We start from the raw sequence: 13,011 nt of genomic DNA, 5'->3' as shown, positions 1-13,011 counted from the left end.
CAGTATCTCTTTTCACTGTTGAAAATGGATGCAAGTGCTAACCTTCTAAAACTGCTATTCTTACACTTTTCTTTACAACCTGTGGTCTGGCTAGACAGTCTTTAAATTAAACCTCATTCTGTGCAGGCCTATAGTGCAGCTACAATCTCACTCAGCAGTACTCATACTGAACACCAATATTTTTAATGTACTTACTGAATCTGAAAAGTAATTGAGCTTTGTTAATTGGCAACTGAAGCTTTACTTTGGAGGAAAGTCATTTTACCATAGTGTTTACAATTTCAAGCACACACTCAGCAATTCTTAACCTTAAGAGTGTTTTCCCTAAACAAATCTTACAATTTAGCTGGTAGAGAGAACTTCCTCTAGAATTTCCCACACATTGATCATACAGTTTTATGGTCCAGGAGTTAAAGGAAAGAGATTGGTTTGCTATCAGTACAGCAGTTGTTCATGCTCATTGATCTGAAACATAACTTTCAAACACTTTGGGGTCCTTTTTGGTAACTTTGCATATGTAGTTTGATGTGAAGCTACTTGGATGACTTCTGTAGTTTCTAAAACAAAACACTAGGCAAGAGTATAGGAACATCTCAACACGTTTGTATTATTTATATGACATCCGTCTCTAGGCAACTTACAGACAGAATGACAAGGTCTCAGCCCTGAGCAACTTAAAGCTTACATCCACAATGTGGAGATGAAAGATGAGGAAAGGGATTGGAGTGAGTGGTGATGTTTACTATATGGCTTAGTAGTGCCACCATTTTATTTCAGTTTTTTTTTTTCTTTGTTTGCTCATTGCCTTGGGTGTATTGTACAACTAGTTTCTTCTGTAATTGGGATCGATGGCATGAAACTATTGTTTAAATTAAAGCTTAAGTTTTTCTCTCCCTGCAATCTCTCGTTATACTTCATACTCTTTGTTAGAGAGTGTTTTTTTCAGTTTCTGCTAATCTGATTTTTAAAGAGATTTTCAAATAGATTTATGCAGAGTTGAACTACAGTTTCAATTGTAAATAATCACAGCTGACTTAGGATGTTTGTTCAATAACTCTTGCACTTTTTAGAATAGACATAATTATAAAATCTGGCCATCCAGTTGGTGTGTCAGTTGAAACGCTCCATAAGGGTATCAGTCAGTGCTAAGAACCGTTTTGCCTCATTCCCATTCAAACATCTCACTAAATGTGGCTCCTGCAAAACAGGATTTTTGTACATTTGTTGGGCAGTGTAGAGCAACTTTCATGCTGTATCTGCTCTATATCTAAATAGCGAATGAGTTTAGATAGCTGGCAGTCTGCAAGCTGTTCTGAATATTAAATCATCACTCTTTAAAAGTATGTTTTATTAATCATATTGGGAGATAATATAAATTTTGAAACTGTTTGGTGCTTTTGTAAAATAGTTACGCATGTATATAGTATTTGTGATAACCACAGATATTAACCCACCAGTTTGTGCATAATTGGACAGTGTTTACAGGAACGTCTAGTTTGGAATATATTTTTTTAAATGACTCCTCAGGCATGCATGCTTCTCACAACAGTTCTGCAATGGTGGAAGTACACTGCGCTTCTCACAAGTGAAAAGATGAGCTGCTAAAATGCTCAGAATCATCTTACCTACACCAATCTAGGCTAAAGGGTCTCATATTCCAATATTCATGCACTAATTAGGGCATGTATTTCCCAAAAGATCTAATTTATTTCTCTAGAAGTAGCTTCTTTTGGAGTTAGTGAACTGTAGCTTTTTTTAAAACTAAGATAAAGGTCATGAATGTGTGAAATATGATACATTTGTATAATCTCTTTAAGAAGTTCTGATTACTAAAGCTCTGCTTGAACAAGACTAGTTTCTCCATTGCATTGAGGGAATGTCACCTAGTGGATAAGGCACAGAGCTGAAGGCCTGGGTTCTAGCCCTAGCTTTGCCATTCACCTGCTGTGACCTTGGCCAAATCATTTTGTCTTTGGCTGCCTTCTCACCCAGTCTGTTTTTTCTATCTGTTTGTACAGTGCCTAGCACAATGGGGCCCCAAGCTGGCTGGGCCCTCTAGTAGCTACCATAATAAATAACACTTCTAAGTTTATGTCCACTAAAAATGGGTGCATTAAAAACCGTCAGGACGAAATTAGCAGCTGCATTCTATGCTGTATTTTTTTAATTGCAATAATCCAATCAGGAGATTGCAAAGTCACGGATCACTTTTTGCCAGACGCAACTGTGTCCAAACCAAGACTGAATATGCCACGTGGTGATGTCAGTGATCTACAGTGACTCCCAGACCAACTTCTGTAACGGGGGAGGACATCACACCTGCCATGGTGACCATTGACTTCGCCCTTCCTACCAGCATCCTTTCTCTTACCTGGTCTAATCCTCAACTAACTTGCTTTCACTAGTTAAATACAAAAGGACTTTATGGTCAATAAAAGCAAAACGCATTCGTTGTAACTGAAGCAGAGGAAAGGAAGTAAACTAGCTGTAAAAATAAGTATCTATATTGATCAGCATTAACTCACTTTAAGTGATTTGAAAAACATATTTTTTAATATTTCCACAACTAAAAATTACATGAAAATTAAAGACTGGATCCCCCAATCTTGTACTTTCAGCCTTATGCTCTTAAATCTGTTTTTATAAGTAGCTTAAAACTTATATACAGTTTTATAAAATATACCCTGTACACCTGGAATTCAGTTTCTTATCCAATGCTGAAAGAGAGCCTGATTCTCAGAAAGTGCTAATCATTTCTAACTAACTTCAACTCAGTTAAAATTAACTTGCCTCTTGTCCTGTTTCCTTTGTGAAGTATACTGGAATTTCATGAGCATGAATGCTTAAGTATTTCTAGAAACTAGGTCAAAAGAAAACACATTTTTAAATATCTGACAGACTGGCAATGTGGGTTCGTAAATGACAGATTTTCTTGCTGATTCTCATACTGACTTGCACATTCCATTTAGTTTTAATATACATATATGTTGTTAATTTCCCTTCAGAAACTTAAAGAATCTGAGGAACCTATTGTGGTTTTAAAGCTTATCTGGCATGACACATGAGGGTTTTGTTAATAGTTTCCAAGGAAGGGGTCAGGTTTCCAAAAGTAGAATTAAACTTCCAGTGTATTTTTGTTCAGGAGATGAAAATACACTTGCCTTAGCTGACAATTAGCTTTCCTGCCTTAAGAGGAACATTCATAGAAACTTTCTACTGCCATAGAATCGTAGGACTGGAAGAAACCTCACGAGGTCATCTAGTCCAGTTTCCTGCACTCATGGCAGGATTAAGTATTATCTAGACAGTCCCTGACAGGTATTGGTCTAACCTACTCTTAAAAATCTCCAACGATGGAGATTCCACAAACTCCCTAGGCAATTTATTCCAGTGCTTAACCACCCCAGACAGGAAGTTTTTCCTGGTGTCCAACCTAAACCGCTGTTACTGCAATTTAAGCCCATTGCTTCTTGTCCTATCCTCAGAGGTTAACAAGAATAATTTTTCTCCCTCCACCTTGTAGCAGCTTTTTATGTACTTGAAAACTGTTGTCATGTCCCCTCTATCTTCTCCTCTCCAGACTAAATAAACTCATTTTTTTCAATCTTCCCTCATAGGTCATGGTTTGTTAGACCTTTAATAATTTTTTTGCTCTTCTCTAGACTTCCTTCAATTTGTCCACATTTTCTGGAAATGTGGTGCCCAGAATTGGACACAATACCCTAGTTGAGGCCTAATCAGCATGGAGTAGAGCAGAAGAATTACTTCTTGTGTCTTGTTACAACACTCCTGCTAATTATATCCCAGAATAATTTTTGCCCCCCCCCTTTTTTTTGCAACAGTGTTACACAGTTGACTCGTATTTAGCTTGTGGTCCACTATGACCCCAAGATCTCTTTCTGCAGTACTCCTTCCTAGGCAGTCATTTCCCATTTTGTATGTGTGAAACTGATAGTTTCTTCTTAAGTGGAGTACTTTGCATTTGTCCTTATTGAATTACACCCTATTTTACTTCAGACCATTTCTGCAGTTTGTCCAGATCATTTTGAATTTTAATCCTATCCTCCAAAGCACTTGCATCCCCTCCCAGGTTGGTATCATCTGCAAACTTTATAGGTGTACCTTGTGCCATTATTTAAATAAATAATTGATGTTGAAATGGTGTGCATCTAGGTATACAACCAGATATACTGTATATGAATAACTGTTTCTAGATATTCTACAAATTCAGTGATGCATCTCTTCTATAAAACTCATTAGAATATTTTAGGTTTTTAAAAATATCTTTAGAATATTCAAATTCAAGGAAACCTTTGGGACTTTCAAGCTTAAAAATTGCAAATATATTTCTTCAAAGGACGATATTTAGTGCTGTCTTGTACCAGTGTTTTGTATGCATATCTTTTTGCATGAAAAAGCAGTACATAAGGAGAACTTCATCATCAGTGGGTTGTTTTGCCCAATTCTGGTTGCAGGACAGCACATCTGCTTGTGACTGAGGAGAAAAATATATGTTCTGTATACAGCTGTACCCTGTGTGCACCTCATTCTCCTCCTGAACAGCACTTGGAGTCCATTAACTATGGCCCCAGTGCAGAAAAGCATTTGGATTCAGAAAAGAACTTAAGCACATACCCAAGAGTCATTGAGTCAATGTTAAGCATGTACTTAAGTCCTTTCCTGAATGAGTGCATAAAATAGCTGTAATAAATTTCTGTCTGCTGAAATAAGTTCTAGGGAGATCGCCAAAAGTTGGAGAAGGCAGCTAAAGGAGACAAATTTGAATTGAGTATAACTAGGACAAACTCATTTTGAGAGAGCTTCTGCTTCACTGACATATTGGAGTGAATTCAGGAGCACTAGCTGACAGAATGAATCCCTCTGAAGCTATTCTGTGTGTCTGAGAAGTCACATGCAGTAAAGAGAAGCTATGTACAGAGGGAATAGAACATTGCTACCATGCCTCCAGTAGGTTGAGCAGACTTCTTGCTCCAGCTATGTATGCATCAGAATATGGTAATTCGATTTACTGACATTTCTGGAGATAGTGCCACTGCTGCCTTTTTCCTTATGTAAGAATTTCTAATACATCAAAAAGAAATGGATCCAAACTCAAATGTTTTGTGTCAAGTAAGAATGAAAGTAATAGAACAAAAGACCGTAAAATCTTTTCTCACCATTTCTTGTTGGATATAAACGTTTAGTCTTGAAAATTAAGACAGTGGTTTACATAGATAAAAACAGTTATTTGAGGACTTAACTTAGAAGTTTCACTGCTCATACTTCAAAATGTTTTTTTTCAAAAACCCTGTTACATTTCTTTCTTTGAAGCAGGGCATATACTATACATTACTCTTTATCCATTAATCTCTATGTATTACTTATACTATTAGCCTGTAAAGAGATGTACCTAGTTTTGTGTAACAATGTATTGTGTTGTAGTAGAGCTGTGTAACAGGATGTTCTTGGAATAACTGTGGAATGAAAAGACAGCAGGAATTGTGATAACTTCTTACCACAACCACAAAAACCCACCACTTTAAATATCAGGACATAGCAATTTCCTTTTTGTTTAGAATTTTTTTTTTTTTTGCTAGTAAGAAAATGTTGCATGTTCTCTGCTCCTAGAGATGCCTCTTTCTTTAAGCAGTACACAGTAATACACATTATTAATTTGTATGTTGCTTCTGAAGTTCAGCAAATGTCTTTGTTTCTAAATATTCAGTATAAATCCAGGTGGCTCATAAAAGATTTATGCATATGTCAGACTTTGGAAAGATCTGTATTTCAATCTCTCACTTTGTCAGTTCTAAGCTAAGTGATACAAATGCACCTGTATTTAGCTATCTAGATTCTTATTATAGCATCTATCACCATGATGATTGAATCTCCCAAATAATAAAAGGAACAGAAGCATATAAACTTTGATACAAAAATGTGCATATATCAAAACTCCATTATTTAGTTTAATAGTGCAGTTAATAGAAGCTCTGAAATCTAAAATATCTTTGAAAAAATACCAACATTTTGTGTGTGTGATTTTTAATTTTTTAATTGAGTCACAAATGAGGAAACTAAATGCTTCCTAGGACAGCTGTCTTATAATATCCATTGTTTATTTCTCTGAAAAGGACAAAAAGACTTGTAGTTGATGTGATACGAACGCAACCGGGAGATACACTCTTAGAAATCTTAGAAATACCAGCTTCTGCACAACAGGTAAATGTCCAGTTATTTTTGCTCTCCTCTTCATATAATCTTAATACCTTGTCCTGTATTTAAAATAGATAATAGTCACAAATTTCTCTGACCATTAACAATAGAGAAAAATATTATTTTTTGACATCATAAATCATTACATTTACATTTTTTTTAATTATTCAGATCTATCAGGAAATCAAGTTTTTTTATTTTGTTTTTTTTCTTTCATGTGGATAACTTGGAATTAAAATCAGAAATTAATATGCAGTTTTAAAAACTACTTCAGAGATAGGTATTTTATTTCAGGAGTCTTAGTAAAAAGTCCCATTGAGATCACAGGGCTTATTTCTACTTGAAAATGTTGATCTTTGTACTAAAACACCTAGAATAAGACTGAAGTTGTACTGTCATGTGTCCATGACATTTTTTAACATCGTTTGTTAAAGTGTCTGTAGTCTTTGATTTTTATACCACCAAATGCACCAGTGTAAGTTATCTTATTACATATTTCATGAGAAAAATCTAGGATCTTAATTTCAAGCATTTTCCCATTTAGCTTCTTTGTTTATGCAATATAAACAAACAACTGTGTGGGAAACTGCCTGTTGCCTTCCTTGGTATGGGAATTGCGTGGGAATCTCGTCTTCTGCAGAGTTATCTCAACTGTTGCAGCCTGAAATATATAGTGGATGCACAAGCTATATCAGTGATGTCAAGAAAAGCCAAAGTGTTAGCTTTTAAAACAAAAACAAAACAAAAAATATGGGGGGGGCGTTTTTAAGGACTGTGGGCCCTGATACAGAGCCTATTGAAGTCCATAAAAGTCTTTCCACTGATTTGAATGGGTTCAAACACATTTCCCATTTCCCAGCTAACAAATGTACTAATTCATTAATAATGGATAATGCACTGTGTCCATCACAGATTCCATGACTTTCTGTGACTTCTGCAGCAACTGGTGTGGCTGGTTCCGGGGCTGTCCCAGCAGATCAGGCAGTACCTGGGCCAGCGGCACTGGCCACTGCTGGGACAGCATGGGTGTGGGAAGGGGCTCAAGGCTTGGGGCAGGGCATTGGGGTGCTAGGCGGTGCTTACCAGAGGGGGGGCTCCCCAGAAGCGGCTGGCATGTCTCTGCAATTCCTAGGTAGAGGGGTCAGGGTCTCTGCCCATGTTTGCAGGCGCTACCCTCACAGTTCCTACTGGCTGTGGTTCCTGGCCAATGGGAGCTGCAGACCCAGAGCTTGTGGAAGGGGCAGTGTGGGGAGTCACCTTGGCCTTCACTTCCCCTAGGAGCTGCAGGGACATGCAGAACTGAGTAGGGAGCCTATCAGCCCTGCTAATCCTCTTTCTCCCTCACCCCCCGCATCAGCAGGGGTCCTGAGCCATGAGCTGCCGCCCGGCACCCCTTCCTCACCACCAGTGGGGGTCCTGGGCTGTGCACTTCCACCTAGCCCTCCTCCCCCAGAACCAGTGCGGGGTCCCGGGCCACTCCCATGGCACCCCTGGACGCGCGCCCTGCCCACATTTTAGTTAGGGGTATATAGTACAAGTCATGGGCAGGTCACCGGCTGTGAATTTTTGTTTACTGCCTATGACCTATCCATAACTTTTTTAATTAAAAATACCTGTGATTAAAATGTAGCCTTAATAATGGACCTACTTTAAGGTGCCTTCAAGAGGCATGGTAAGAGTTTAGTCAACATGGATATAAACATAGCATTTATTTTACACAGTCTTGTTCTGAGTTCTCCGTTATCTCTCTCACATAGAGGTGAGAGCATCGGTACACTTTTTATATATATGTAATATTCATTCGTTATGAACAAGTAAGCAACTGTTTTTTCCATATTTTGTCCAGGAATCCGAGCACTTAAAAGTGGTAGAGAAACGTGCCATCTTAGATTCCAAAACTCCTGAGAAAATGAAGCACAGTCAGTCTATGCTTGAAGATGGGCAGCTACCAATAGAACAAAAGAAAAGGAAAATACAAAGAAATCTTCGCACATTGGAACAGGCTGGATTAGTGTCTTCAGCAAATAAGTACCAAGAAATCATTAATGAGATTGCTAAGGTAATTGGAATGTGCTGGGTTTTTTTAAGTTTTCTAAAAATGCACCTACCCTTTCACCATATGCATATGTACATGTGATAAACATCCTCATACAGAATACCGAACTGAGTCACTTAAAGTATGCAAATAATGATTCCATCTCAGTTTGAAAGAAAAATTTAGACCCTCAAAATAAGAGAGGAAATTTAGTTGCTAAAATACTCAAATACTTGATTGCTTGAGCTGAATAATGTGCAAGGGTGTGCACTTTTCCTCTATTCACATTACACAAGTGATGAAGAGTAACTGACAATCTCCAATACTATGGATATTTTTATGTAGCTCTTTTATTGGTATCGATAAACATACACCACAAATAGCAGGTGCTAATGCGAGAGAATAAGCTACTTTTTTTCCATTTAAAATTAAATAAATTTTTAAAAGCACAATGTTTTGAGTAATCATTGGTTTTCATCTTTACAGAGCTTAAAAGTTAAACCAAATAAAAATAGCAGTCATAAAAAAGATTTCTTTACATACCTTTGACATAAGACAAAATAGCTGCAGCAATGATGAAAAACCATAAAGGAGGGTGCTTTTCTCCATTATCTCAGTAAAGAGTTAAACTTGTAGCAACCAATCATCTTGACCCAAATCAGAATCCCCATTCTTTGCTCGTATTGTCCATTTAGTGTAGTTAATGTGAAACTATATTCATTTGCATCAGCTATTGTCATGAGACGAACTTTTTTGAAAAGGTAAAAGGTTGGTTGGTTGCAAATACACATAGTCAGATATGTTTTCTAATACTATAACCGAGGGATTGCCTCTCTCCCATGCTGCCACAGTTGTAATCAGAAGATTGTGCTCAAGCTGCAACCTCCTTCTTAAGAGGTGTGGTAGGGGGCATCTGGCAGGGCATCCTCTGTGAAATCTCGGAACTTGCTCCCTCCCTTTTCTGAAATAGTCTAGGTCCGATGACCTTCCAGGCCTCCTGCAGAATACATCTGTTTATGAGGGCTTTTGAAGTAGGTGTAGGGAATGCTTCCTAGACAAATGGGTGTGAAGTTTTTTGTAGGTGGCTGGCTGAGCCCAGACTGAATTGATCATTTTTAAGTTGCTGACATTTTTTAATTGTTAATTTGTGTTAGGGCACTTTGACTGGCACTCTTTTTAGTTTGTTTTTTTTAATCAGCATAATTAATATCCAAAGTTGAGAGATGGATGCTGTTAAGAGAGTAATCTAGTTTTATCCTTTGTGTGAACTGATGCAGAACCCACTGTAGGAGTCCGTGTGCCTCGTGTGCAGTTGGAGTCTTTGAATAGCAGCATCCTTCAGACTCGGTGCGGACCCTGTACTACCTTGAGCTCTCATGCAGTCACACCCTCCCGCAGTTCCCTCTTACCGCCTGTGGTAGGAAGACTGAAACCAGTGAGTGCCTCAGAAGGAAGGACCAAAATAGTAGCCCTCTAGAGACAAATTCTCCAAGTTCTCTGTTGCTTCAAGCGTGGGAGGTGCTAGTGTAGCACAGGGAAGGAGTGGCCTGGCACTGATCTTGGCAGAGGTGGCATTGCGTGCCATACAAACACACTGTTGAACTCGTCGTAGTGCTGACGTACATAGTGGTAGAAGAGTAGATAGCCACATCGGAGACATCCTCCACACAGACAACTATTGACACCACCTCCCCGGGCATCGATGTCACGTACACTACAGCACCCCCACCAGAGGAAATATACTTCTTGTTGCTGTCCTTGAGCCATTGATTCACAATGTCAAGAAGGGGGAGAGCCTCACAGAAGGTACTGGAGGCTCCCGGTGGCTCCCCGTCATAGGCAAAACATGAGTGGCACTGTGTTCATCAACCTCAGCCCAGCCAACACCTGTACAGCATGCCTGTCTCAGAGCAGATCCTGTTCTCATGTATCACAGAAGAAGAGATCTCACTTCCCAGTGGCAGCAATGTCCAGGCCTTCCATGCCAGAGACAGACAACCTCCACAAACAGGTTGAGGCTACACAGGAAGAACCCCATCAACCTCCTCCTCCATCAGAAGTCGTCATTGTCACTAGATGAAGCAGTAACACTAGCTGCAGCATTATCAATGGGCTACTTTAAAGTGTTGTAGGACCTTTCAACCCCAGTCCCACAGACCCTGGACATCACAACCTCAGTAATCTGGGGCAAGTCCCATAAACTCTGACATCCTGAAGTTCTCAACCTCTACCAGGATTGCCCTCCTCATTAACAACAATATACACTAGCTGGTGAGGGGACTTTGGCAGACCTTGGCTGCTCTTCCTACTACATTCAAGAGGATTGAGAAAAGGTATCAAGCATCATGCCAAGGCTGTGAATTTCTTATGGCTAACATAACCCAGGGTTCCTGGTGAAACTGATATTATACACAAATCCAGAACTGCAAAGGGCACCCCAAAAGAGGAAGACTTTAAGAAATGGAATCTCTTCAGGCGCAAGTCTTATTCCTCTGCTTCAGTACAGCTCCATATCATGAACTACCAGGCCCTATTCACAAAATATAACTGTATTACATGAAGGATGAAGTTCTTCCTAACCAAGCTCCTACAGTACAGAGGGAAGAACTGAAAGATGACACAAAGGAAGTTACATGGGACCCTTGTCACATTAACATTGCAACCAAATGGCCTTGTTGCTTCATCTAGAACTCATAGAAGAGGTATCACAAGAGTTCAGGGGAAAAGGCTTCAGCTCCCCATATGTTCTTCTTCTGCAGAGGAAAAGGTGGTCTTTGTCCTATCCTAGACCTGAGTAAACAGAACAAATACATACATCACCTCAGTTTCAGGATGGTGATGCTTGCCACAGATCTCAGGGCTATGGTCCCTCAGATTTTGGGTCTGTTCAATGTCCTAAGCCTGAAATTGAGCAATAAAAAGTCAACTTTGTTTCTGCATTCATCAGGGCAGTCTTGGATTTGACCTCAGCCAGGCTTTCCTGCCTTATTCCACATTTCCTATATGGGAACTCTGTGCGCTCCTCAGTGACCATCCTCAGACCACTGTGAGGAATTCCCACAGACTTTTAAGTGATATGGCAGCATTCACATAGGTCCACCCCTAATGCCAAGCTGTACCTGAGAGATTTTCAGGCATGGCTCAAGTCAATTTGTTGCCCTCAGATTCATCATCCAGACAAGCTGGTGTGCATCCCTGACAAAGTACTGCCATGAGCCAAGATTCCTTGTGCAGGAGAGTTCTTTTCTTTCTCCCTATCCCTATCATGACTTTGGTAATGGATGGCTCAGTTGTGGGTTGGAGAGTGCATCTGAGTGACCTTAGAGCTCAGGTTACACACACATGTCCTCAAATTGCATGCAGTATTCTGTGAATATTGGCAGTTCCTGCTGCAATTTAGGGCAAGACTATTCAGCACCACCACAGCAGTGTTCTATGTGAACAAGCATGGGGGTGCCATGTCAGACAGTCTCTGTTAGGAGGCAGTCAAGTTATGGAACTGGTGCAGTCAGAATTTTGTCAATCTCAACGCATCACACCTGCCAGGCTTTCAGGTGGCATGGCAACTATCCTGGGCAAGTCCTTCAATTTGGAACACTAACGGTCGCTCAACACAAGCATTCTAACTGGTGTGTTCTGTCCGTACATCTGTTTGCAACTCGAAGGAACAGGAAGTATTCCTGCTTCTGTTCTATGGTGGATCACTGCCCAGGGTCAATATCAGACACTTTCCTGTTTCTGAGAAACAAAGAGCTCCTCTCTGCATACCTGCCAATACCGCTTATTCCCAGGGTCATTCTCAAGCTCAATCAAGATCAGGGCAGAATTATCCTTATAGCTCCAGCCTGGCTGAGACAAACATGATATTCAAACCTCTGCAAACTGTTCACTCATAAACCTTTGTTACCAGTAACCTGAGACCTCCTGAGACACAGCCATGGGTGGATGCTGCATCTTACGGCATGGTTGAATGCAGAAAAGGCACATTGCTCAGTAGCAGTCTAGAATACGCTCCTTAATAGTGGAAATCCATCCAGAAGAGCTATTTAGTTGAGTTAATGAAAATATTTTTTCCATCTCAGCAGCCTCCGGTAATGTGGCCCTGACTCAGATGAAGATTTAATCAATTCTGGACTATCTTTTGCTCCTTAAGGAGTCAGTGCTAGCTCTTAGCTCTGTTAGGGTGACTCTAGTGGTCATCTCAGCATTTCACCCTCACATAGATGGAAAGATGGTCTTTGCTCACCCAATTACTACCAGGTTCCTGAATGGTGTGAATGTTCATCAGAGACGCAATGTTTCCTGACTTTAAATCTGGTGGCGTCTGTGCTTATGGACCCTCCTTTTGAGCCTTTACCATTGTGCATGTTTCTACACCTGACAGCAAAGGTAACCACCTTAGCAGCCATTATCTCTTCCAAGAGGGTGGGAGAGCTGAGTGCATTAGTCATGAATCCACCTACAGTTTTCTATAAAGACAAGGTTCAGCTGAGACCACACCACAGATTCCTCTTGAAGATGGTGTCCAATTTCAAGTTAAATTAGTCTACCTGCCTCCAACGTTTCTTCCCAAAATTGCGTATCCACAAGGAGGAGGAGGAGCTCCATACCATGGACATTCACACATTGGTGTTTTTAGCTAGGTAGGACAAAGCCTTTTGGGGGTGTCTTCCCAGTCTTTCATCTTATGTGGAACATATGAGAGGCCACTCAATGACAACTCACAGGCTCTCAAAATGGATCACCAGCTGCATTACAATGTG

General features: G+C 40.0%; 1 protein-coding gene across 3 annotated transcripts in view; it reads left to right on the top strand.

Moving 5' to 3' along the window:
• IQGAP2 (IQ motif containing GTPase activating protein 2) overlaps positions 1-13,011 on the top strand; it is a 251,320-nt gene that overhangs the window by 229,381 nt on the left and 8,928 nt on the right. For all 3 annotated transcript variants that reach the window (XM_050944558.1, XM_050944559.1, XM_050944560.1), the window contains 2 exons: positions 6,132-6,219; positions 8,060-8,272. In XM_050944558.1, the coding sequence (XP_050800515.1) occupies positions 6,132-6,219; positions 8,060-8,272 (301 nt within the window). The remainder of the gene's footprint in view (positions 1-6,131; positions 6,220-8,059; positions 8,273-13,011) is intronic.

Source organism: Gopherus flavomarginatus, chromosome 3 (assembly GCF_025201925.1).
Source record: "Gopherus flavomarginatus isolate rGopFla2 chromosome 3, rGopFla2.mat.asm, whole genome shotgun sequence".
NCBI classification, from domain to species: Eukaryota; Metazoa; Chordata; order Testudines; family Testudinidae; genus Gopherus; species Gopherus flavomarginatus.
Note: the sequence above shows the minus strand (reverse complement) of the source record. Positions and strands in the feature narration are given on the sequence as shown.